The sequence below is a fragment of the Haliaeetus albicilla genome, chromosome 15 (assembly GCF_947461875.1).
Source record: "Haliaeetus albicilla chromosome 15, bHalAlb1.1, whole genome shotgun sequence".
Taxonomy (NCBI): Eukaryota; Metazoa; Chordata; class Aves; order Accipitriformes; family Accipitridae; genus Haliaeetus; species Haliaeetus albicilla.
The window spans coordinates 32,587,522-32,615,071 of NC_091497.1; the positions used below are offsets into that span (position 1 = coordinate 32,587,522).

Consider the following 27,550-nt stretch of genomic DNA (forward strand, 5'->3'; position numbering starts at 1 on the left):
CCCATGCCTTGCTTCTCTCCAGAGAAGAGGTTCAGGGTGAACGGCCTCAGCGTGTTCCTGCAGTATCTCGTGCTGACACCAGCACACAACAATGTGGTTTTGGTATGACCCTCCTCTAGACCTAACAGTCGAGAGCACCACCCCCTCAAAAGCAGCAAATCGCAGCCTCTGTTATTCCTTCCAACTTGTGACCAGCCTGTTGGCACCTCCCAACTTGGTCCTTCCTTCTTTAGCCTCAGCGGCAGAACATTTTAACTAGTTTTACTTGGATTATAGGCGTGCTGATGCTCTTGGGTCTTCCACTTTCCGCCAGCTCCTCAAACTCATCGAGGATCTTCTCTTGCTGCAATATGCATTGTGGTATGCAACAATAATTAGTCAGGATAAGCTGTACAGGTTCAATGGAAACCCGAACGGGCCTGAATGGATGTAAAATATCAACACTTGACGCATGAAACTCACTCTCTGACGCTCCCCCTCCTGCGTACCACTACTGTTTAGCGAGATTTGAACATTTGTGAAAAGCACAGCCAGAAACCAGATCAGCTCCTCTAAATTCATGAATAATGAAAAAGATGTATTCAGTTGCCCTGCAGGTTATCCCACAGAAGGATTATTCAAGTGAGCTCCTCTGTAAGCAGAAAATCCCTACAGCAAGGCCTTTCATGTGATTCAGTTAGATGTGCACCCAACTTAAATGAGAATTTACTCTTGCATAACATTAAATACAGTCAGCTGAATAAGCAGGCTCTTTCTCACCACGTCTTACCCTACATCAGTATCCGTTTGGTGATCTTGAGTAAGAGATTATAATCTTGCTTCTGAGCAGTAAGTAGGTAAACTCTTTTTGTCCACAGAAAAAATAGCTAAATGGAAGTTAGTGAGCTTACTAGTACTGTGAGCATTACTGTGGAGGGGAACTTACACAGACCACTGACCTCCTTGCTAAAAGCTGGAGCTAGCAGGTGAGGAGAGGAAGAACACAGCACAAAATGAGAATAACGAATTCAAAATATTAAGAGCATGCCATTGGAGAGATCAGAACTTTGGTACGTGCTTTCCAAGTTCTGGGGTTTCTCTGTTATTTGGTACTTCCTATGTGGCACAAACAGAAAAATGGTTTTACAGGTTCAAGCAGCTGCTCTGAGTTTCTGAAGGCAGGGGCTGCTTTCTCAGCTACTTTCATCAGAAGTAACCAACCAGGCTGGGAAAGAAAGCTCCTTTCAACTTCCAGCACTTCACCTTTAGGCAAGGACGCCTGTCTGCAAGCATGAGGGTGGATTTAAAGAGGAGCACCTCTCCTGCTCGCTCATTGCCTCTCCTCACATTTCTAAGTGCTCTGGAAAAAAACCTCTAGAGCGGTGTGCTGGATGTAGGGGGCAAGGTATTGGCAGTGGGGGGCTGCAGGGTGGCCTCTGTGTGAAGAGGTCGGGACTGCCCCATGCCAGACACAACTGCTTCTAGCCAGCTCCAATGGACCCGCTGCAGGACACAGCAGAGCGCCTCAGCCAACACGGTGGTACCTCGGAGAAAATGTATTTAAGAAAGCGCAAAACACCACATAGGCAGAGGAGGAGCAGTGGAGGGAAGGAGAAGTGAGAAACAGCAGTACAAACACCCAGGTCAGTGAAGAACGGAGGGGGAAGAGGTGCTCCAGGCACCAGAGCAGAGATTCCCCTGCAGCCCGTGGAAAGCACCCCACTGGAGCACGTGGATATTTCCTGAAGGACCTATGCCTCCTGGAGAGCCCACGCAGGAGCAGGTTTATCCTGAAGGACTGCAGCCCATAGGAAGGGCCCACGCTGGAGCATGGGAACAGCGTGAGGAGGAGCGAGCAGCAGAGAGGAGCTGTTATGGACTGACCACAACCCTCATTCCTCATCCACCTGCACCGCCTGGGGCAGGGGAGAAGGTAGAAGAGTTGGGAATGAAGTGGTGAAGTTGAGCCTGGGAAAAAGGGCAGGTGAGGTAGGGGGAAGTTGTTTTAGTTTTTGTCTTTGTTTCTCACCACCCTACTCAATTTCTGATTAGCAATAAATTTAATTTTCCCCAATTCTAGTCTGTTTTGCTACGTGACAGTAGTTGGTAAGTGATCTCCCTGTCTTTATCTCGAACTACGAGCTCTTCCATCTTATTTTCTCACCCTGTCCTGTTGAGGAGGGGGAGCGAGAGAGCAGCTGGGTGGGCATCTAGCAGCAGGCCAAGCTCAACCCACCACAAGCTGTTGCATACATCTGTTTAAAAGAAACTTAAAATCCACTGGTTCACATTAAGCATTTGTCAGAACAGAATTTCAGACCAGCATCTGCCTAAAACTTGTAGACAAGGTTTTTCTATTGGAGTTTTTGCGAGAATGATTTTGTACTTTACCACTTTTCCCTATCACTATATCCAAAGTCCGACACAGGTAAGGATTTCCAACACTCATTTACTATCTATACATTATTTGCAGAATTACAGAGAAGAATAATTTTTATATGGAAAAATATAATATTAAAAATCTTACATACAAGGATGAAACATAGCAACAAAAGGCTGCTCACAGAATTAACATCCAGTCTTTCTGTCACCAGTTAACATGAAAACTCGCACTAAAGGAGTTTCAACAATGATATTAACATAATCTTTTTCTTTTTTTTTTCCCCTTTTTTCTTTTTTTTTTTTTTTTGTATTTTTTTTTAACCCCCCATAAAGGAGACACACATTAAAAATAGCAATGTCTAAAACAACATTATTTAATTCTTAGTCAGGCACCTGAGGATTTGGCTTTGAGCATCTTCTGAAATCAGCAGTCATCAGAACCCAGTTTCATGGAGGCACCAGTGACGGAGTTTCTGAAAGCGTCCTCCGAGCTGCAATCCGCAGACATTTGGGGCAGCCTCCAGACTTGAAGCATGATTTGTGAAAGCATGTTTTGCACTCTGTTTATCCATACACGCACGGTTTAACATTCAGGAAGAAACAAATTAGAAAAATGAATCAATAGCTGTGTTCCTTGAGGGATGTTCTATCTAGTTCACCCAAGTATAAAAGTAAATAGAAGCAGTGCTAGGCCATGACAACAACCACTGTAATAACTATGACTAAACATTTTGGTAAGATTTGCAGGATTTACCATGAATGTCGGCAAGATCTCATATAGCAGCAGCATAGCACTTTCCCAGGATGGATCTCATGTGCAGACCCAAAAAGCAGCCTCCCCCACCGCAGCCATAATTATGCTCAGGCAAGTCCCTGGGTTTTGCTCTCTGAATTCACTGATGTAAGACAGCTACCACAGGCTGGTTTTCAAAGATATATGCTGTCCGTGGTTTTCAAATACACATGCAGGTTTTCAAATACACATGCTTTCAGTGAAGCAAGTTCTCAATGTTTTCCTAAAGTCTGAACAATTTTACACACCAACATCCCCCCCAAGGAAGAAAGAAAAATGTTTGGTCTGGAACATACCTGTGCACCTTTTGCACTTGGCAATCTGATATGGAAAGAGCAGATCTGCGCTCTGACAGAATTCACAGATAAACCCCTTCGCTTGACAGAGCTACAAAACAGCAAAACAGTTGATTTAATCTAAGAAAAACTTATTTGGGAATGTCAGCAGGGATATTCCTCACACTAGCAGCCACAAGGACACTAAGAGCCCTGGCTTTTCCTTACCTCGCAGCCATCCACATGGGAGGTAGAGCTCTTCAGAATATCTTTAAGAAGGGGCAATAACTGCCCTCGTTTGATCTTCACCAGATCATCCAGTGAGAAGAGATGCAGCTCCTCTGTCAGATGGCTGGGAACCTGTTCAAATTCTTTCAGTACACTGCAAAGAGAAACAAAAACCAAATCAAGTTACAAAAAAGTTGTTTTTCAAATATATTTGAAGAATAAACCTCTTTCACTTCTCTAGTCACCCAGGGATCATATAAGGCAAGTCTATGCTAAATCTTACCTCCCCTCCCAATCTGAGATCACATTAACAAAAACTGGAGGATTTGGTATTTAGAATAAAAAGTCTGCTTTCAATGTGCATTCCTCAGGCATTGGAGTTGCCATGTGCAGTTATCCCAGCAATTCTTAAATAATGTGTAAAGGGCTCTCTCCTACCTCAGGAACACTAGGTAAAATCCCATACAGCATCTAATGCAATAAGCTAGGGTTATTTTTTTTTTTTTAATTTTTTTTTTTTTTTTGCAAAGAGAACTTTGAGGGTTTTTATCCCTCATAGGTCACTGTTGGGTGAAACTATGCTTGTACTGAGTGGGTGAACACTGAAAATATAGCTATTACTTTTAAACTATGACCAATATAGGAGGCACAGTGAGGATCCTAATGCTTCTTTCTATAATGGAATCACAGGTGGTTGTTCAGAAGAGCGACATTAAAATACATTTCTATTTAATTTTGGTGAACAACAATTAATGCATAAAAGAGGTCCCTGCCAAAGAGAGAACAGCATCTACTTTCAAAGCTTATTGTGCTTATGTTCGTTTTTTTAAAAGGTCAGCAATTCTGCAGTGAAGGTTTTATCATTCACGCATCTACCTATTAGTTATGCACATAGTTTGGGAAGTTGAATACCATAAATCTTTAATCTGAAGCAACAAGCAATGTCATGTTTTGGTATTTATCACTTTTGGTTACTACTTTCATCTCAATATGTTTATAAAATAAACTGAATTGAGCAGTATGACAGATTTCTGGAAGAAATCTTTAAATCCTCAAGGAACACATTTGTTAATTATTTTTTTTTAAAGACAAATCATGTCAGAGATACAAATAAGTATCTTTGACCTTTTAAGACTGAGTGAGAACCTAAAAGAGACAGAGTAGGAAAAACTATACACCTAACAAAAATCATTCAACATTTAAACCCGAATGTCTAAGTATGTTACAAGAAACAGAAAGCTATCACATAAAACCTGTTCTTCACTCAAGATTTGCAGTGCAATAGAAGGAAGTTTATTTATCAGCATTTTCTCTAATGATCATATTAACTCTCATTTAAAAGTGCACTTAAATGCCTCTGGAGAAGGCAGCTCTATAAGCACCTTAGGTACATTTTAATAAACTATTTTTCATGCACAGTCATGGTCCATACCTTTCACCAAACCTGCAGGTTTTCAAAAGCTTTTTTAAATGAAAGAGCTGTTCTTGCACCTCCTAAAAGATGAAGGGGAAAAACAAAACAATTTTTAAATGAAAAGCAATCGCATTTATATATTCATAAGTGAGGAACACCACTATTTGAGTCAGCAACCCTTGTTGGCATATCAAGCCACACCTAAAAATAGGAACTTCGCACTCAGCACAGAATTAAACAAATGGATTTTCCAATGCACAAAAGGCCAAGGAAGGCAAAGGCTACTTTATTCACTGACAAGGGAAGCAATTCCTAACACTACAAATGGCTCAATGTCAGCACAGCAAGATGCTAGACCCAAACCCATGTAAGAACAGGTAAGTGCACCCTTCCTTAAGCTGTAGGAGGTACAGACCTTAGATGAGCCAGGGGTGTTTTCTCTAATGGCCCACAAAATTAAGGAGCCATTAAAAACTTCCGGAGTTTTCCAACAGCCAATTGCCAAGCAGAAGTAAATATTTACTGCAAGAGCCCAGCTTCCCGCCATGAACTAAAACTGGAAATCAATAAGGAAACGCCTTCCAAAGACAAGGGGGGAAATGAGACCTCTGGCATAGGTTGGAATCTGCTCCCTCCTCCCTCTTCATGTGAGAGCAGAGAGGGCAAGTCCCAGAAGCGGTGATGGGACACATCCAAGTGCGGAGAAACCAACTCTGCCTCCTTCCCACATACACACATGGCAAAGGACAACCTGCCCTAAGGAGTTTTCCGAGAAGTCTCAGACCCACAAATTCCCAATAAAAAAAAGGCCACACTTACCCTCACCCTGTCCATTTCTTTACTTTTTGTGTAGAGGGCTTTGTTAATACATGACACATTGAAAATTGGGTGCTGCCATATGCTGTCCAGTAGGTGTTTGGAGAAGTTGCATACATAGTATTTTTTGAAGTCCCACTTCAAAAGTATTCGAGCAGGAATGGAAGACTGGGCATAGCTGTGGCAGCAGTCACAAAAGTATTTCCCCAGGTAGTCACAATAGCGGAGTCTCCTGATATATTCTGCAGGTAGAGAGCAATGAAATTGTGACTATTTATAATACTTATGGGATGTACCTCTTGTCTGTATGCCTATTCTGTCTAAATAACTCAGATCTGCTGGAGTAAGGGACAAGGGATTTATTTTTTTTTTTAAGCAAGGGGTTTTATTATTGTGGTAAACACATGCACGAGGTCTGTACTTTGCATTAGAAGAGAAACCTTCCCTCATTTTCACCTTTGTCAAACTGAACTGATTATATTTATCACCATGAGATCTTAAGAGAAACCATAGTTGGCTTTACCCACAAAAAAGAGACACAAGATAAAACACACAACAAAATACTTCCACCAAATGGAACAAGCTGATCTTGAAGTCACACTTCTATAATACTTTTTCATATAAAGAGGTTTGTGGGTTTTTCTCAGCTATCTCACCATCTCAGGTTTGCTCAAGTTAATGTGCCATCACAGATTGTTGATACTTTACAGGCCATCACAAACGCTGCTCTTTTGTGAGCAGACCCAGAACAAGTCTCGAAAGCCACTTTAAAGATTTCTTAGGTGAGGTCTGGTTGTCAGACCTGTAAATCATCATGCTTTCAAGCAGTTCTCACAAAATATCACAAATAAAACACAAGCAAGATTTTGTGATCAAGATTTAAAGAAAAAAAAAGTTTTAAACCACACATTCCATAAGCTTGCATAAAGCTTCCATAAAGTCTCTAAAAAGAGACTTTTGGAAATGTGTAAATTGGCACAGACTAAAAATTATTGAATGAAAGAAAACATTGGAATATGTAAAACCAGCACTTTCCAGCCTGGAAGCTTGATTTTTTTTTTTAATAGCTTTTCCTGTTTTGTTGTTGACTGTCATGAATTTTTACTGTATATGAGAAGGCACCTATCAAGTGTCATATTCTGTCCGCAATGAGAAATTCCAGGCAGTGGTAAGATCCCACTGCCTGATTTATTATTGCAGGTACATCCAACAATGAGATTTTCCTTCTAGCTCAGATAATTTGACAATTGTAGTACATCTATGTTGGTGAGGATTATAGCCAGATTACTAGTAATGGATTTATTAGGTTTTTTACCTTTTGGCAATACTTACTGCTTTCTATCGGGGTTCCACAACCAACACAAGTAAAGTTTTGGGCAGCCACCACTGCATCTCTCCTGCATACAGAGGCAAACAGTTACACATTTCAGCATCCAAAACATAGTTTAATTAACATTCTCCCAAAGTGCAAGAGAGCTACACTAGCATCAGCAAAAATGTCCAGATTAGGAGCTGACTCCTACTCCTCCACATGAAGAAAGGGATTCTGGAAGGAGATGCAGATTGTCATTTTAGTGGGAGTCTCTAAGCTATTCTGTGGAGAACACACCATCGACTACTGCTTCTAAATATGGCTTCTTGCAAGAATTAAATTCTTTTCAATTTCCTAAGGTGGCACCAATATCAAGGGGGAGAGGGGAAATACACATCTGCAACTGAAAAAGCAACTGGACCTGCAGCAACACAGGGAATTGGCCAGTTTGCCTACTGCGTGCATGTAACAGCACTTTATGTAGAGTGAGACAGTAGTTTCCCCAAACACGAGCTGTTTTCTCTCCCCTTTCTGAAAACCTACTACCCATAAAATATCAGCAGGGATGTGGGGAAACTCTTAGGAATATTCTCCAGGTAGTCTCGCAAAATGAAATTTTCAGGAGTCCAGCTAAGCACACTGCCACCTTAACACCAAACAGTATGTGTATTATCATCTGTAAAAGGGCACGTGCCATATTAATCAGGACGTGCCAACAGAGGGAAAAAGATGCCATCTGCTTTCTAGCGAAGCTGGTGACAGACACTGCAGAAGGCTGTGTCATGCATTAGCTCTAAGCTTAGGTTCTGTTAAATCGCCCAGGCTCCTTCCATCAACTTCAGCAGGTTTTAGACAAATCCCCATGCTGTACTAAATGACAATGCTCAGATCCCTTAGACTTACTTGACTGAAGGGTGAATATTAAATATAATCTGCGATCTTGGTGGGGCCCAGCCAGAACATCCTCTTAATTTGGATATGAACTTTATTTCTTCAGCCAGATTCAAACTGGACTCAAGCTCTCTTGGAATCTCTTCTTTCAGCACCAACTATTGGGAAAGACAAACTTTTGAGGATGAACAGCCCATCAGCTGGACATGTGTTAAATGCTATGAAACATCTCCCTTTACACTCCAGGATTTTAAAGTTCAGTTTTCACCTGCATGTAGTCCCCCTCAGTTAAACTCCCTCATCTCAATCCCAGAAGAAAGTACATCCCAACTGTTCACAACTGCACATCTTAAATGTGCTGAAAATAGCTAAAGAGAAAAAAATTTCTAAAAACGTATCTAAAGTGAACTAATAAACTGTAAGTACTTGTCTGTATTTATTTTCTCTCTCTTTTTTAATGCAGCTTCCCCCCTTCCCCAACAGTGAAGCAGCTGCAGTGAGACAATGATTATTTGGGGAACCAAATAAAGAGCCCGCTGTTTTCGGCTCAGACTCACTCTCTGCTTAGATGAGCTTAGGCAACCAGACAGTTGAACTGCAGAGTCTGTCTGCAGCCAGTGTTTTCTGAAAGCTCTGCATAACTCCTGGGCTGTTGCTTCAGCAGAATTGCTGCCTGGTTCAGAAGATGATCTGAAAGTTAAGCAATACAGACAGTGAAAAATAGCAGCATGTCAGCAGCAGCTCTGCTGCCTCTTCTGCATCCCTGAAAACTTCTCTCCCATCCCTTCATTCCTATCCCCTTGCTTTGATACACCCAGGCCCTTGCAGAGCCACAGCAACCACCCTCCAGCAAGACTCCAGGACCAGAGAAATGCTCTGCTAAGCCAAGCGCCACAGACATTTGCTGTCAAGCAACATTCCTTCCCCTTCCTTGGGAGGGCCAAATTTACCACTCCCACATAGTTCCCGCCCCAGCCAGCCAAGTCACCAGAAAGCTGGTCCAGCAGAAAAGGTAGTGCCACCGGGCTATTATAGTAAAAATACATAGCAATACCTTTCATCTGGGGAGACAGACAGATTTTCAAGGTCTTCAAGTTCTGTGGTAAAGGAGAAAATTTTATCAAGCCATCTAAGAAGCAAAGCTTAAGTTACTCAGCACTGGTTTAAATCTACCCTCTATGTTACCACGGTGTCAATTTCAAGTATATTCATCTTTACAACATCCTTGCTGGATGTGGGAAACAACCTCAGCCCTGGTTGTAAACAGGCATAAGGAGCCTTATCTCTTCTGCAGATCTCTTGTATCTGCTGAGGAAGAGTACTCCTAACAGCAATGCATCCTATCATCACCATCAGCCTCCCTTCAAGAGCAGGGTAATCCGTAAGGAGAGACTAAGTGCCTGCTAGTCCAGGTCCAACCAGAAGGGACTAGACATTAATAATATACAGAACCGATAGAGCGCACATTAATTTTTTTTTCAGACACTGACAGATATTTGGAGACACTGATCACAAACATGCCAGCTAATGCTATAAAAGTGTTAGTAACAGGTGACATGAATGGAATTAAAGCACACACTTCTTCATTACATTTACGTAGACAAAATATGTTCACATTGGTAGCATTAGTTTTGGACATACATATCGTTCTCAAGACAAACGCTTTCCCATTCATACATATCAAAATAACTCTTGCTACTAGAAATGCAGTTTGGGGAGCTAGTTCTTCATTCTTAGATTAGGGAAAGCAGGTAAAAAAACCTGTGAATCTCTAAAACCAAAGGGAGCAGTAAAAAAAAAAGCATTTGTTATCAGGAAAAAATAAGATAAAGATTAAATGTTGCTCAGGCTACTTTTAAGAGTTTCTATTTCTGTGTGTGTAAAAAACAGAAGCTAACCAAAGAAACTCAGGAAGTCCTGAAAAGAAGCAGCCCACTGGTGGCTATAAGGGGACACATTCTGCTCTAGTCCTGAAGCAGAGCGAGGGCTGCCTAAAACCAAATTAACCTCTTTAATTAGAAAATTATCAAGTCCTAAATTCTCTCAAACAATGCTGCTGTGGTTGGCTGAGGTTGTGCCAGCTTCACACTTTGCTCACCCACATTCATTGGGTTTAATCCTTAGACATAATTTCAGTCCCTGTATTGTGTTTGTGTGGCAAGGTTTTGGTAGCGAGGCGGTTACAGGGGTGGCTTCTGTGAGAAGCTGCCAGAAGTTTCCCCCATGACCGACAGAGCCAATGCCAGCTGGCTGCAAGACGGACCCACCACTGGCCAAGGCCAAGCCCATCAGTGATGGTGGTAGGGCCTCCAGGAGAACAGATTTAAGAAGGGGGAAAAAAACCCACCAAACCCCCAAAACTGCAGAAGAACAACAGTAGCTGGAGAGAGGAGTGAGAATATGTGAGAGAACAACCCTGCAGACCCCCAGGTCAGTGAAGGAGGAGGGGAGGAGATGCTCCAGGCGCCGGAGCAGAGATTCCCCTGCAGCCCATGGGGAAGACCATGGTGAGGCAGGCTGTCCCCCTGCAGCCCAGGGAGGTCCACGGTGGAGCAGATCTCCACCTGCAGCCCGGGAAGAGAGACCCCATGCCGGAGCAGGGCGATGCCTGAAGGAGGCTGTGACCCCGTGGGAAGCCCATGCTGGAGCAGTTCATAAAGAACTGCAGCCTGTGGGAAGGACTCATGTTGGAGAAGTTCGTGAAGGACTGTCTCCCGTGGGAGGGACCCCACACCGGAGCAGGGGACGAGTGTGGAGTCCTGCCCCTGAGGAGGAAGGAGCAGCAGAGACAAGGTGTGATGAACTGACCCCAACCCCCATTCCCCGTCCCCCTGCACCGCTGGGGGAAGGAGGTGGAGAGTTTGGGAGTCTAGTTGAGCCCAGGAAGAAGGGAGGGGTGGAGGCAAGGTGTTTTGAGATTTGGTTTTATTTCTCATTATCCTACTCTGATTTGATTGGTAATAAATTAAACTAATCTCCCCAAGTCGAGTAATTGGTGAGTGATCTCTCCCTGTCCTTATCTCGAACCATGAGCCTTCCATTCTATTTTCTCTCCCCTGTCCAGCTGAGGAGGAGAGTGACAGAGCAGCAGCTTGGTGGGCACCTGGCATCCAGCCAGGGTCAACCCATCACACCCTCAAACCAGCAAAGATATCCTTCTGTAGAAAGGAAATCCTGCACTAGTTGGTTATTTCTGCACGTGTTGCAATAAGGAGTCATGCATACATCATTCTTCTCATTTTCTCATGTTATTTCTCCTGCAATAACATCTACTAAGTCAACAGATTTTCCAAACAATGCAATGGAGCTGTTTCTGCAGGTATAGTTTTAAAGTCTTACCAATAATTACATATTCATCCTCTGAGTCACTGTGGCAACGAAATCTAGTAATCTCATGACGTGATGGTAGATGCACTGGGGAGCTGACAGGCAGCAAAGCACAGCCTGTCCAGAACAAAGGCAACACCAGTTAAACATTTCCAGCATTTATAGAGTAGCTGCAGTTATATTTGTATTTGTCTTCGCTTACCAAAACTTTAGAACACAGGCTGTATTTATAGAGCAATTTTATTTATTTATTTATTTTTATACACACACAGAAAGCCAATTCTTGGAAGACTGTCATACAGCATGTCCCTCAGTTTCTTAGGAAGAAGCTTCTAGAGACTAAACCAAAAGCTTTTATATTGTCAGTGGTCTCTCCACTTCTCACATGCAAGCACACCATTCATTCTTCCACAGAAGTTACATCGTTTAGACTTAAGTTCTATCACCAAGATCAATATTAATCAAGAGACTAAAATCTACTTTAAAATGCATGGGCTGACTCAAGCATTATAGTGCCAGGAGCGTTTATTTGCTTGCCTGAAACTATATGTGAATGAATACTCTGGTCAGTTTCACTGAAATCAGTTGTGTGGCCTGATCTGCACAGTGCAGAAGTAAGCACTGAAGGACAGAGCCAAGCTTCAAATCCTGCAAAAAAGGATTTAAGCAGAGAGAAAACCAGCCAACTACAGGCACAATCTATGGAGAGTTGTGCTTGGCATGTGGCGCTTCAACCTGACATTTTCTTTTTCATGTAAAAAAAAAAAATCAATTATAATAAATAAAACACAGATGTGAGCATTCAAAAGGAAGAATTTGACCCACAGGGAAAATACTTGTGGCATAATGATCCTGAGGGAACACAGCTCCCAAGAGACCAAAGAAGGTAACAGAGGATTTGGTTCCAAGCAATGCCCGAATTCATTTAGTATTTTCTTGTGCAAAAATAAATGGCAAAGGCTGTCAGACAAGGTTGCATTATAGACTAAGTAACTTGCCTTCATAACCACTGTCTGACGAGGCAACAGAAGAATCAGACTTCTTCACTCCAGGGTAAGAAGATAACTCTGAATCAGTGTGATAGCTGCCATCTGATCCACTTGTTTCCTCCGCGCCCCAGGACTCTGTTTGTTGGCTTAGGATATTACATTTCATTTTTTCTAAGGATGCTATAATCATATCTGCGACAAAAAAGTGCGCGTTTTCCTGGACACAAGATTAGAATACTCATTAGTACACAGCATATTTTATATTTCCTTAAGATGAAGTTAAATATATAATTTTTCCCTGTACATTTTCAACTCAAGAAATGAAAATGCAAGGCCATCTCACCTTTCATTTAAACACAAAAAACCCCTACCCCAAAGGAAATTCAGAGACAACATGCAAAAGGCAACTGCCCAGATAATTCTCGCCCTTGATTAAAACATACAGTTTACTTTTATCTTACCCATCTATTAGATAAAAAGAAACTTGATTACATGCCTAATTGATGAATATGTATGCATTTTAGGGACATAGTCTTCTAGTTACACTATATTATTTAGTATGCAAGCATGAATCCATGTAACCTATTTAGTAGGATTTAATTTCAAGTCAGTGTGTACAAGCAGTTTTGCACGCATGCTAACTTGGATGGGGTCAGAAGTGGAAAGTTTTGAAGGGACTATAGATCTTCAGGTGGTGGGTAGCACAGAAGCTAGTAAAATGCTTTCAGGTGTTAAGAGTTAAGGCAGTGAAGTAGGGAATGTGCAGTGAGAGAGCTTACAAGGTCAACTCAAGGCTGCATAGAAAGTCTGTGATAATGGTAAGTGGGAACCTAGCTCCCCTGGGGTTCACACCACCTTAAATAAAAGGTAGATGTTTCAAAGCTTCACGGTAGCATTTCCCTGCCAGACAACCCCTCCCCATGGTGTCCCTTACCATCTTTCCTGCCCAGGTCCCCCGTTCTCTGGGAAAAGGGAATTTGTAAAGTCACCTCCAGCACCACTGAGACATCCAGTCTCTTCAATGTCACTGCTGCATCCCTTGCTCCCTGTGGTCTAACAGAGCATCCCACCAGCCCCACTTGTGCTACAGCTGCTGGCCTGGGCACAGCTTCCCAGCCCAGGCTCAGCTCAAAAGTAGATGCATCATGGAGAGACACATGCACTCACATGCACAGATGGAAACCCAGAGATGCCCAGGATACTCTCCCCCTCTCCCCTCAACTGCACGCATTTGCATTGTGCAAAGCTAAACCTCCATCTAAAAAACCACGGCAGTATCTAAGGCTAGAGATTCTGAGTGCAGAATAATTAAAGCTTTATAAAAGTGGCTTATGCTCAGAAAATTGTACCGCTCGGTGTCAGTATTTGTGATATCCCCTACAGCCTGTATGGAAAGCATGGAGACAGACATCAGTGTTTACAAATAGCTAAATCTTAAGGACCACAACAGACATCACTGCTTTCTTATTCTCCACAGCCAAATACATTTAGAAGAGATTAATCTCAACATTAGAGAAAGCCCACAAGTCCCTGTGGGTGTTTGAAGAGACTTTTATCTTTTCCCTAACACTGATTAACATCACTTAGCTTGGTGCCCAGTTTCTCCCAAGACAACTTTCAGTGAACTTCAGGACACGCCATTAGCAGAGGAAAGAATTAAACAGCCTTTTGCCTTTTGGGAAATAAAGACGACATCTCCTACTTTGAAGATTCAAAAAGACTGCATGGCACTGGTTAGCCCCACGTTACTGGCAGAGCACAGCATATCGGCACGTCCTGCTGATAAAAGCGATTATGAGTGTACTTGGGAGAGCTGCGCTGCAAAAAGATGGAACAGGATACAGGCATTCTTGTACTCAGCATGACTATCAGTTTTCAGCTCTGCCTCCTGATAAGTCTGTTACCCTAGGAAGCAGTCCCAACTCAGCTGTGACACACCAACCTTCTCACTTCTCTTCCCTCCCACTCGCATCAGTGGAAAGTCCCTCTAGATTTTCTGGCCCATCTCCTTCCTGGCACACGACTACCAACGCTCAGAGTTCCTGACACTACATGTAACTTAGTTTTCAGCCTCCTAAATTTCAAAGACATTATTTCACAACCTAAAAGTGTTTTGGGTTTTGGTTTGTTGGGGTTTTTTTGTTTGGTTTGGTTTTTTTTAAAGGCAGCTTCACTCCTAATGGACTGAGCTCTTGATATCTTTTAACCTCTGATCACATCAGCCCCAATCACCTGCAAAGAAGAAGTAGCTGATGCGATCTTGCCTCACTCAGTAGTTTTCACACTGTGGTTTCTAATCCAGACATATACTCACTGGTCTCCTGGTGACTGAAAGCAAATTACTTTGGTTTTGGTTCCCCATATTACAGATGGAGAAACATCCTCTCCTTTCACAAAAAGCAACATGAAAAGCTAGTTAACTGAGTTTGTTGGGTTTTGGTGTGTGATTTATTGGGTATTTGGGGGGGGGTGGTGGTGTTTGCTTGTTTGTTTTTTAAATGCACCTTAGGGACAGTGAGAGCTTCAAATCAAAAGCAGAACTTGCCACTCCAGTAAAACCAGTGCTCTGCACAAAGATGACTACCTCTTGGGCCCAGGAGGCAGGACCACATGCACATCCACAGTCCAGCAAAAAAATCTCCTTTTCTAGGCACATTTTTAAAGCTCTTTTGTTTTAAATCCTACTCATTGCGATAACCAATTATAACATTAACCCTTCTTTTCCAATTGTTAGAAAAGATTTAACATTTAGCACACTGAGTTACGTGTGACAGCGTTATCTTCTCATCTTTATCTCTGTTTATAAGCTCAAATGGGCTGCCTATGTGTCAACACACCTAAGACCATTTGGGCCCCTTATGCAAATTCAAAAGCCATGCGAAACTGCTTAAATTACCGCAAATGTTACAGTTACTGTGCTTGTTAATCACACTGTAATTCTTTTACAGCAATCTCACATGCTCATCATAACCACACACAAAAAAAGCCAACCTCTCCATATCTCCTCATAGAAAAAGCATGAGGTAAATGTCATACATATGCATGTAGCTGCAACAAATTCTACAAAACATATCCTAACATAACTTTAAACTGACTACAATAATCTTAAAGTTTGGTCTCAAGGAATGTGTGTGAAAAACATAGAATGAAAAGCAGAAATATACAGTGCTCTAAAATATTTCCATTCTTTTAAAATAATTAAAATATTTAATGAATGGATTAAGAGTAAAAATAAAGGAAGAAATAGGCATTTTAGGTCTGTAGGTTCACCCACAGAGGGGAAGAAGAGGGGAAAATACAGTATTTGTAAAGACTAGTCTATCAGAGAGTTCTGTTATTGAGAAATGCCTCCTGTCATTTGGTTTTGCCACTATAAAATAGAAAAAACAACGACAGGAATCTTTATTGTCCTCACCTTCTCCACATCTTCTGGAAGCATGCAGATGTCTTGCAACGAACGATTCAACGGTATAGCACTTATGTTCAGAGAAGTAGAACCTGTGGCTATAACAAGAACTTTTATTAGTTACTTCTTTCTCTGCAGCTCCCAGGATGCGTGCAGGGTAATTTTCAGAAAGCAAAGCAAACTTTCTTTCCCCAAACTGAACACTGTTGGGGCTGGAGGTTGTGGTGGAAGTCAAGAAGAAAGAGAGAGAAATGCGAGGAACACGTTGGCATTTGAACTACCCTGGCAACCTGAAGCATGAGTAACAACTACCAGGGAAACACAGTTTAAATGCCGTGGGTGACAGCACCGCTGTGCTCCCAACACCAGCCCTCTCCCAGCTACGGCCTGAGCTGCTGGGCACAACCACAGCCAGAACCTCGGGCTGGGATTACAGTAACGCTCTGCAGTTTGCAACACAGCCAGCTAACGCTGCTTTTCTGCTCATTCACAATAGCTGGAAGAAAAAGAAATCTCACTGCTGTCTGGGCATGCAGAGAGATGCATCAGCCTTAAGATTCCCTGAATCACTGCTGGCATTGTGTGACTACAGCAAGTTTGGAAAACACTTTGCTGTTATGTTTCCATACCTCGAGGAAATCTCCCTCCTGTTTCCAAATGCAACCCCTACTGCATGGTAATATACGTGCAACTGGGGCAGACGCATTAGCCACTGTACTCCCTGCTTCCCAGAATAGCAGTTTTGTTTTCCTGGCATTTGCTGCCGAGTATAGTGAGCATGTGAAACAAAATTCATCTCTTTTTCCGGTTAAGATCTTTTCACTATGCAGCAGAGCACACATCTGGTTTTCTCTAGATGTACCATGGATTGCTTTTTATATATAAGTATGTATATATAGTCACAATCTTCTTCCCCAGAGAACTGAAGGTGTGAGATCAAGCCCTCATGTTTTGTTTTCAAAGCACTCACAACCACTGCTACAAGAAATTTACTGGAAGGATGACAAAGATTATATATAATGTCTATGGATGTACACACTAATGAGACATGAAAGGAAATGACTCCTGTTTGTTGGTTTTCTGTTTGCATTTTTTTGTTTGTTTGTTTGGGCTTTTTTCGGTTTTGTTTTTTTGTTTGGGTTTTTTTTGTGAGGTTGTTTTTTGGGGGTTTTTTTGGGGGGGTGGTGTTTGTTTGTTTGTTTTAACACTGACTGGTGTTTATTACTTCTTCTTTGACCTTATAACCAAACAATTTCTGTTTCACTGTGGTGATGTTTACAGGATAAAATAGATCGTATCTAAATGCTACCACCACACATGCCATTTAAAGCCGTTGCAGATAACACGGCTTAATCAAAGGCTTTTTGTAAAACAAAAACAGAAAAACACTCCTACATTTATTTAAGTCACAGAAAGGATAAAGAGGTCCCACAAAATATGAGAATAATTTATGAAAAGTTTTTCTCCAACTAAAGGGCACTCTCAGGCCTAGTTTAGATTCTTTATATTGCCTTATTTATAGAAACCATGTTACACTGCCCAGAGCATCAGTGACATCAGGCTGGAAAGGCAATACTGTGCTCCAGCGTAGCAACATGGACATAGTGTTTTTTACATAATTATTAATACCTCCACTGTGTATACCATGGAGGAACAATGGAAAAGCTGATGATCTGACTTTTCAAAACAGATTTAATCACCCAATTAGGTTATTTTAATGCCTATTTTATGATTCATCTCACTGGATAAGCAGTGTATGGGGAGTACAGGGAAGTGCTAAAGACTCTACAGCTTGATAAAGCCTACATTCTCATCAGTTAAGATAACAAACATTACTCTATGAACTAAAAATAATAAACAGAAATAAGGAAATGGGAAAACTATTCCTTCCTCTTTAAAATACAAGATGCAATTCATCTTAAATATCAATTTGAAATCTAATGGGAGCTTTCTCTTTTGCTTACCTCTTGCATCTTTAAGTGAAAAGAACGTAAAGTCAGAAGGAGCACAGGGAAGGAGCCCAGCGCATCCAGCAATGGGACGCAACTTTGGGTCTGATGCAAAAAATAATCTGGTTGCCCTTCTGCTCCTGAGCAGTGTTGCCTGGAGGCTGCTGGGGCTGGGGAATGAGCCCTCAAGAGCCACAGAAGGAAGTGACCTTGACGCACACAGAGGTTAGAAGCAAGAACAAGCCCTGTGAACTGCCAGTGACGCACCAACCACAACAGAGCCCCCAGACAACACCAAGTTCAGTCACAGGCTCTTCATTAACAGTGATGGAGCCTTTTCAGAAAGAAGGTTGCATGAGGCCACCAGAGAATCGCCCTTAAACGTATGAACAAGACCTAACAGGAGTCTCAGAGGACCAGGAGAAAATCCCGCTGAAAAAAATTATTTATGCTGATTTAAGTCATCTTCTGTCATTTTCTTATGTCCTCTGCATCCCTCGCCAATTCTCCTACGAGAAACAAAAGTGAGAAACCACCATCTCTGAGACAGCAATGGAAAGGATGGCAAGTCAGGAGATGCTCTTGTGCAATTCCTGCCTTCAAATCAGGCATTTTATTTCTTCTTTTTCAGTTTGCCATTTGCTTTTCCCGTGCTCGTGCTCAAAGTCCCACACAATGCAGGGGAGAATGCGACCTCACTGCCCTCACCCCAGGCTACCCAGTGTTGAGTTAAATGGCTGGAAGCAACAAGGAACGATGAAATACAGAAATTTTCACTTTATACAGAACAAAGTGTAACGCAGACAGAGCCCACCACGTTGCACAGTGTCTAACAGGATCCTGGCTCCTGTGAGGAGTATTTGTTAGTAAAATCAAGGATGCTACTTCTTCAGTCACCTGGCAACCATATTCCTTCATTTGCTTTCTGGAGAGCCAGCAGCATTACTGACCCAACGCAAGCTTGTGACATGTCCTTCTCGTGCCAGAAGATCGAGTCACGCATGATTGATCTGTTCTTACACACGTGCCTCACAGTCCCTGCTGACACCAAGAGCCTGGGCCATGTTTTCCAGACCCAGATACCCAAACCTGCATGACTGGCCCCAGCTGGCTCCAACCACCCTGATGGGCACCTCTCAGCTACACCGGGCCAACAAAACACCCAGTAGAAGGAAACCACCATAATTGTCACCATATTAACTGATGACGACAGCCTATCCCAGTTGACAAAGTTGTTATTATTAAGAGCTCCCAGTCCTCCAAATGGCATGTGCCTATTTGAGATCCTGCTGCCAGCTTGAGGCCTTGGAGGAGCTCCGAGTTAATAGCTAGGAAGGACCAGAGCTTGGCAGGAGCGTCACCACTATGACTAGTATTGACCAAAGGAAGAAGACAAAAAAAAAAAAAAAAAAAAAAGCCAAACCCACACAAAACCACAAACAACCCAGCCTCTGCCATTTTTATTTATAATACAAAGGCAGGCTGAGTGCTCCCTGCTGTTTGCTTTCTTTCCAGCAGAAAGTCAGGCCTCAGCTGCACCACCTTTCCGAGGCTCAGCACCTAGTAAGAATAAGCCCTCAGATACCGGTAACACCTTTTATAAATAAAATAGAAATTCTTCATCTTGCTGTAGCGAAGACTGTTCATATCAACCTCAGGTATTAAACACGAGGGGATTGTTTTGCTGTCCTAGCCAAGGGGCAGCCCAGGAAGGCCAGTGGGCCTCATGGAGGCACATGCAGCCCCAAGGCCAAGCTGGCTTGCTCCACCGGCCGTCTTGAGGACACAGCTCCTCGCCTATGGGCCTGCGCTGCCCTGAGCCCCCTGCCAATGCAGGAACAGAAGGCACCCTTTGCTAGGAACCCTCGGTCTGCGTCTCCTCACAGCCAACATGCAGGATATCCATATGGTCAGAAACTGGAGAGGGGTAAAAAGATCCTGATCTGTATCGGATGGGGCTGTGTGTCTCTGAGACGGTGGGAAGAGGTCTGGCACAAGCCAATTTAGGCCTAATGAGAACGGATGTTAATGCCCTGCCTCCGAAATGCCAGAATCAAAGGACTCCCTCTCCTCCAGCTCACGTCAAACACAAGGAGATGTCCCAGGGAGCCTGCACACACCAATGAATCACGACCAAACGGCCACATCCATGCTGTCTGCTTTCAGAAGGAGGATAACGGTGAAGACAAGATGAAGTTGGTGGAAGCCTCTGCCAGTGGATGTTCTACATTGCTCACAGCTCAGCGATTTTTATGTTTTACCAAAGGTTGCATGTTACAGAAGCATTTCTGCATCATGAAACAGACACCTACTGCAAACACAAGTGTCTCCTGTTTCACCAAGTCCAACCCTCTGGCTCTTCTTCGTTTTTAAGCTTTCTCTTTCTCCCCTCTCTCCTATTTTGTACGATAACATTTGTCTAATTTGCAATCACCATAAACAAGGCCCATTTCAATTACAGTTGTCTTTCCTAGCACAGAAATCTTAAAACAAAAATGGACCTGTAAAGTTACCTGTTTGATTGACTGGCTCTGACTGGGAAAGTCCACTGGGAGAATTGCTGTCACTGTTGCTGATGGGCAAAGGCTCCAAAGCGTCAGGGTATTTCAACAGATCTGCTGGCTTACCAACAGCTGAATCGGAAAGAAACCTTGTGAAAGTCAAGTCTTGTTCAGGGGAGGTATAATGTTCTTTTCCAGAATGCACGACAGCTGATGTGACAGTGCCTCCTGTTAATGTCACCTGGGTAAAGCAATCCCGCTTCAGAGGGGACACGTCTGCAAGAGTGAAACCATTCAAGGAGGAAGCAGCACAATCCCCATCAGAGTAACGGGGACAAAAGAAAGTATCCAGCGAAGGTTTAGAGGAATCATAGTGCGTGTTGTCCCAACATGCCCGGTGCCTTGTAAACCGAATGTCCGTTTGTGTACAAGCAGCACTGTGATGTGCAGAATCGCTGTCACTGTCATCACGGCTATCCCCGGCGCTGCTTTCTTCCCACTGTTCCATGTCACTGTCCAGATGCTCAGCTCCCTGCATTGTGGTCTGCTCCTGCACCAAAGAGGGCTTCAAACCAGATGCATTTAAAACAGACATGAGAATGTCTTTGATAGCTTCAGCACTGTCTGGGTATGATCCAAAACTTCCAGCATGTCCGATCACTGCTGGCCTTGAGTATTCGTCTGTTCAGAAAAGGGAAGAAACCGAGAATTTAGGAAACAATCCTAAGAAAAGGTTAATTTACAACCGTGAATAAAACACACATTATTTTTGACATAGTAAGAAGACAGGAAAGAGCTGAATTCACACACCACTCTCTTCTGCCACTTTCTGCAAGAAAGCTCTTGCTCTCTCCAGTCAGGAAGCAATTCTGTCATTGATAAAGCTAGGTAATAAACCAACAGTAAAGTATGCTGCTGCTAGCCAAACACAACCAGTTAAGACTTTAATGGTGACCAATTGTCAGCATGCTCAAAAACATCATTGTTCTACAAAACTGGATGAGGTACAGTTAGCTGTACAGGTACTGGTTCTATTGCCAGTAAAAGGTCACGTTATAGCAAGACATATGGAGGATCAATAGAGCAGGAAGAAAAAAAAAAAGGATACACTTAGTAATAAAAGGTCACATGCTTGAGCGTTTCAGTTCAGTCAGACACTCCTTATGTGGAAAAGGCTAAAGTAACCTTCAGTCAGTTATTCACAGAGGTGGCAACATTTACGTGAACCCATAAAGAAAATTAGCTCTGTCACAGTGAGTTCATTGTAACGTCTCTGAAGGAATCAAAAGTACTGCCTGCCAACATCCTAGGTGATCTACTGCAAAACTTAGTTCAACAGAAAATGGAAAACTGCTTTTAGCAGCAAACATGGCAACATTAGCCTGATGTAGAAGTGCACACTCCCACCAGCAGCTATTCAAGAATAAACTGAAGTCCTATACCTTGAACAAAAAGCCTTGCAGGAACTGCCACCACCCAAGCAATGGAGAGATTAGACAAAGTCTACGTTCAAGAAGAAACTACCAACCACATCACAACAATGAAGTTAACAACTGTCTCCTTTGGGGAAGATAAGTGGGTTGTAAAATTCTAAGAATAGATACAATCAGGAAGATCCGTTTCCAGGGCAAAGAACTCTTAGTTAGGACCACAAGGAATGTTAAACACCGCTGGTGAAAAAAGCAGCAAGTCTTGCAGGCTGCAGACTTTGCCCAGAGGTTGCTTTCCTTGGACATATATCAATGGAAAACAGTAAACCTCTCCACGAGTCACTCACCTGGAAGCCAGCATGCACTCAAACTGCATGATAAGAAAGTTTACTAATGAAGGGATCAAAAGCGAAACAAACACCCCTACGTACTTTGGAAAAGCAAGTCTATATGAAGAGCAGTCCTCATCAAGAGAAAGCTGAAAAAATTATTAAGAACCTCACGTGTAAGCTATACCACAAGAACTGCTAGCAATGCCACCCTAGTAAAGCCAGGTCAAAATTAGCTAAGGAGTTCATCAGCGATTGGGACCAGCCACCTGCCACTTATCAGGACAAAGGTCTTGCAGAAATAGCAGCAAAACTGCACATTTTACTGGCTACAATTGCAAAGAAACACCTTGCCAACATAGCCAGCCATGGCAGCATAAGGGCAGAAATGGGAAAATAAAAGCTAGCTGACATTCAAACAAACATATTTAAATCTTTTCAGGAAAAGAAAGCAATTTTGGTAACTATTGACATTTCAGTTGCACAGGAATACCTTAACCTGGGCTGCAAACAGCATCTTTTCTGTGCAAATATTTAGTCTTACTGTCTTCAACTCTTCTGCTCTGCTCTCCTATTGCAAAACCCATCCCTGCAGCCTTTCCATCCCTCTCATCCTTTGTCATCTCCACAGCATCATGGAGCATCTCTAGCACTAATCATACAACCATTACTTACTCTGCTAAATACTTGTTCTTAATGGATTGTAAGAAAAAAAAGAACAAGTTCTAAGAATTCAACTCATGGTTCTGCTCTGCCAAGCTTAAGAAAAGAAAAAAAAAAAACAAACGAGCCAAACCCCACATTTTAAGCTACTACCAGAATAGGTTAGTTCCAATAAGAAAAAAATCTCAAGCCCAGTTTTGCAACTAATACTCATGTGAGTAATTATGGTAATCTGTTAAAATCTGAAAAGCTACTTCTTGAATGAACAAGGAGTTAACCTGCCAAGAATCATCTGAACGGTTCAAGTATTTTACTCGAGCACTCAAAATGACACCGAGCACTCAAAATGACACCGTAACTAAAATGGCCAAACTACCATTTAAAAGGCAAACAAACCCCATACTTTCAAACCGTGCAATATACTTCGATGTTGTCCCATCTTCAAAGCCAATAAGCAAGGTTCCCTCTCCAGCCAGACTATACTTTAGTGCACACAAATACTGATAGCTTTTGCTAGCACTACAGGCATCAGCAAAGCTCCCCAGAGGGAGGCATTTTAGAACAAATTGGCATACCTGAGAGAACGGAGATTTGAGGTGTCGGAGCTAGGCAGCTAATCCTCGCCGAGGGATTTGAAGAATACGCTGACTCATTGAAAGCCACCTTTAGGCTTTCGTGGTTTAGCTAGAACAAGAACACACAGGCAGACAATTTGGTTATAAGACAACAGTACTCTGGTAATGATACCTCCAGTCTCACAGACATCCCAGGAGGAAGAACACCGTGCTAAGGCCTGCCGACAGTCACCTAACCACTGCCTGTATTTCTGGTTGTCTGAAAATCGCCCCAGAAGCACGCACCACCTGAAGAGCACTGGCATCTCAACTCTGCATCTCGCATTTCACTCCAGAAGGCACGTGACCAAAAGAAACTCTCCACGGTAGGAGGTAGGAATATTAAATGTGTATGAGGCATATGCGAGATAAAATGCTGAATCAGATGTCTATGTATCTGTCAAAACAACAGCAATGAAGTGGAAAAGAACTCAAGGAACCACCAATCTGTAGCTGGAAGCACAGGCCTGTTTAGATGCATACAAGCTACAAGGTAAAGCTACGGGGCTCCGACTCCACAAGCACCTGATGCATGTGCTGCTTGATCTTCCAGCTGTATCGACTGGGAGCAAGCGTGGTCACATAATCACGTCTGCCTAATTTGATAGAACATAGTACCTGTGGTTCAACGTCAGTGATCTGGCTGACCCAGCATAAAGTGAGAAGTGACACAAATAGATAATACTTGACCTGGCATACAGCCTGCCAGTATAAGCTGACAAGAATTTTGAATGCATTTCAACTGACTAGGCAGGCTTATACCAGATCAGCGTTTCGCTTTGTGTGGTCATGACGCTTCCGATTCGATATTTCTAAACCCAAAGCCGGATTTACCATATTGTCAAACCAGCATAAGCTCAGCCAGGGCAAGCAGTTTAGCGCAGACACCCAGGGGCTAATTCCAACGAGGGAGTAAGATACACCCAGGACAGCAAAGCAACAGGTCTCCTCCCCAAGCTCACAAATTCCTTGCAAGGGTCATACATTTGTCTCCCACTCTCTCTCCAGTGCCCCAAGTTTGTCATGGACCTGCAGAGCACATCACAGAAACCAGGGAAATCAAAGGGGTGCCATGCTCCGATGGGCACATCATTAAAAGGCACTTAACCAAGGCGTACCTCGTGCCTTCTCCCCACTCACAGACATCGGTGAGATGTCTCCACACAGAAGCATCCCCAGGATGCCTCTGGCCCTCTCCTGCACCCTGTGATCCCATACAAAGAGAAGGGAGTTAAAAGGTGTGCTGTCCTCTGCCACCCTGTGTGGACCTCTACATTCCCCATGTGGTCCGGTCGGAGAGCGAGATGACTCAGAGCAGATCTAGTCCAGATACCCTTCAGGCTGACGGAAAGCAGAAGAAATTAAAACCCACAAAGAATTTCCCTTTTAACTGAAGAATAACATTTCAGGCCAAAAATAGTATGCTGAATTTCAAATATTTAGTGTTTGATTATGCCAGTGCTTAGAAAAACACTCCTTACAGTGTCTGTGATAGTGCTTTCTTTTTTTTCCCCTCTGCACTAATTTAGAGAACCCGTCATGTAGGCAGGCTTTGTACATATAAATATCATATTGTCAATGTGACTGGATAAAGTAGTTCTTACAGGAACTCATTTTTTATTACTTACTTTTATTTTCTAAAAAATTGTTTTTAATATCAGCAGTTAAGAGATTCTATCTGTTAGGATGCAAGCATCACAACTGCCTGACACCAGGGTGAATGCAAGTACTTTATCTGTAAGCGTTAATACGAAGCGTGCTAAGTTTTAAGATTTTGGCTTTTTTAAGCAACCCTCCCATCTCTTAGATCTTATCAGAAGCAACCCACGTTCTGAGAATTCAGATAAAATATTTCCATTTACTTTCAAGATGTTATGATTTCAACTGTATCGGATTGAGAAAGAGCTCCTTTAGTATTTAACTATTAAACTACAAAAACCAAAACGAACCCAAAAAGCAATTAAAGAGCACTTACAAGGAAATATGACAAGAGGTGCATGAAAAGTACCACAACACTCTGCCATAACCAGTAAAAACCATTGACAATTTGACATCTTTTATAGGATGAGACAGCTTTTCCCTGCTCGGTATTGGGACTATATTTCCAAAAATAACTCTGTAACGAAACCGCCAGCATTTAAAAATATTTACCACAACCACGGACAACTAAAAGCTATTTTTTTTGGAAAAAAAGTGCCCCCAGCTAAGGAAACCCCTGACCCAAGGTCGAGATGCCTTCCTCGCCTCACCTTTTTGGAGCAGGGCTGCTTGAAGACTTCTGTCCTGCTGTAGCTGGCGAGAGCTACTGCACGGAGAGACATGATGGGAAAACATGCATTTTTTTGTTGTTGTTAAGTACCTGGAAGCAACAGAGAAAGGATTACAGTCGCGACCACGTTAACCGCGATTCTCCATGTGTTTCACAGACCCTACATTTAATTTTCCGAGCTGTTTCCCGTCTTGACTTTGCGTGCTTACCGAGAAGCAGAGCGCGGCAACACTGGAAACCTGTTAGAAACAGCCTAATTTAGGATTATTTAAAAAAAAACCACAACGGGAATGCCTACCACAGCCATAAGAGGATCGCACCGGTCCGGCGTGCCCCGCCGTTTGCTGTGAGAGGAGGAAGAGACGAAGCCCCGGTGCTCCGGCCCCGGGAAAGGCACCGGCCACGAATAAAACCCGGCACGGCGCTGGAAAGCCGCGTAGCCCTTCACACGCAAGCGTTTAATACGGAGGGGAAAAAAAAAAAACAAAACAAAAAAAAAGGGAAAAAAAAAAAGGGAAAAAAAAAAAAGGGAAAAAAAAAAAGGGAAAAAAAAAAAGGGAAAAAAAAAAAGGGAAAAAAAAAAAGGGAAAAAAAAAAAAGGGAAAAAAAAAAAAGGGAAAAAAAAAAAAGGGAAAAAAAAAAAAGGGAAAAAAAAAAAGGGAAAAAAAAAGGGAAAAAAAAAAGGGAAAAAAAAAGGGAAAAAAAAAAGGGAAAAAAAAGGGAAAAAAAAAAGGGAAAAAAAAAAGGGAAAAAAAAAGGGAAAAAAAAAAGGGAAAAAAAAAAAGGGAAAAAAAAAAGGGGAAAAAAAAAAGGGGAAAAAAAAAAGGGAAAAAAAAGGGAAAAAAAAAGGGAAAAAAAAGGGAAAAAAAAAAGGGAAAAAAAAAGGGAAAAAAAAAGGGAAAAAAAAGGGAAAAAAAAAAGGGAAAAAAAAAGGGAAAAAAAAAAAGGGAAAAAAAAAGGGAAAAAAAAAAAAGGGAAAAAAAAAAAAAGGCAGCGCCTTGCGAGACACCGGCCTCCCCCGCAGCCCCACCTGTCAACCGCGGCTCCTGGCTCCTCCGGTTCGGCGAACAACGCTCGATGCCGCCCGCCGGGACGCAGCGGACGGTCCCGCCGCCTCACCGCGATCCTCCACCGGCGGCGGCGGCGGCGGCGGGCGCCCGCCTTCCCGCTGTGAGGGAACGAAGCGCCGCCCCTGGGCGGGGCCTCGGCCGCCGTGAGGGGAGGGGCGGGGCGCGGGTCCCTGAGGCGGCTGAGGTGGGCGAAGGGGGGGGAAGTCCTGGCTGCCGCCGCGGCGCTTGGGGAAAAGGAAAGCCGACGAAATAAAACAGAACCGACGCAAACAAATGCAAAAATCACCAGAAAACACCTCCGGGGAGCGGCTAAGGGCTTCGGGCTTGTGTAGTTTGGGGAAAAGGAGGCTGAGGGGCGACCTCCTTGCTCTCCACAGCTTCCTGAGGGGGGGAAGCGGGGAGGGAGGCGCTGAGCTCTTCTCCCTGGGATCCACTGACAGGACGTGTGGAAATAGCTCAGAGCTGCACCAGGGGAGGTACAGAGTGGGCATTAGGAAGCATTTCTTTACCAAAAGGGTGGTCGAACACTGGAACAGGCTTCCTAGAGAGGTGGGCGATGCCCCAAGCCTGCCACTGTCGTTTGGGCAATGCCCTTAACGACGTGCTTTAAACTTTCGGTCAGCACTGAATTGCTCGGGCAGTTGGACTAGGCGATCGTCCTACGTCCCTTCCGACTGAAACAGTCTAGTCTATTCTATTCTAAAACCAAACAAAACCGAGGTAGGTCAATTGGGCGTGTGTGGAGGGTGTTTTCTCAGTCAGGGTGAGGCCCGCAGGCAACATGTGCAGACACACCTCCAGGATCAGCTGTATTGGAGGGTTTGCAACCAGCTGGCACATTAAAAATGACAAAAATCCATTCTCCCTTATCTTTAGAAAGGGATTGAGCCATCTGACAGGCCGGTCTCTGAGT

General features: G+C 43.1%; 2 protein-coding genes across 2 annotated transcripts; one reads left to right on the top strand and one right to left on the bottom strand.

The window, feature by feature from the left end:
• Positions 1–2,408: 2,408 nt before the first annotated feature.
• Positions 2,409–26,730, bottom strand: RUBCNL (rubicon like autophagy enhancer). Its single transcript, XM_069802685.1, has 16 exons — positions 26,598–26,730; positions 25,548–25,657; positions 23,260–23,368; positions 20,275–20,943; positions 15,822–15,904; positions 12,416–12,623; positions 11,430–11,534; positions 9,145–9,187; positions 8,648–8,780; positions 8,103–8,248; positions 7,220–7,284; positions 5,891–6,129; positions 5,090–5,151; positions 3,658–3,811; positions 3,451–3,541; positions 2,409–2,921 (listed from the first exon to the last, which is right to left on the bottom strand). The coding sequence occupies exons 2-16, from the start codon at positions 25,617–25,619 to the stop codon at positions 2,809–2,811; spliced, it is 2,292 nt and encodes a 763-aa protein (XP_069658786.1). The 5' UTR covers positions 25,620–25,657; positions 26,598–26,730; the 3' UTR covers positions 2,409–2,808.
• Positions 26,118–26,433, top strand: LOC138689077 (transcription initiation factor TFIID subunit 3-like; the record flags this gene model as incomplete). The annotated part of the gene is made up of 2 exons (XM_069802339.1): positions 26,118–26,165; positions 26,368–26,433. Coding segments are annotated over 2 exons (114 nt in total), but the record flags the coding sequence as incomplete, so codon positions are not given.
• Positions 26,731–27,550: the final 820 nt, after the last annotated feature.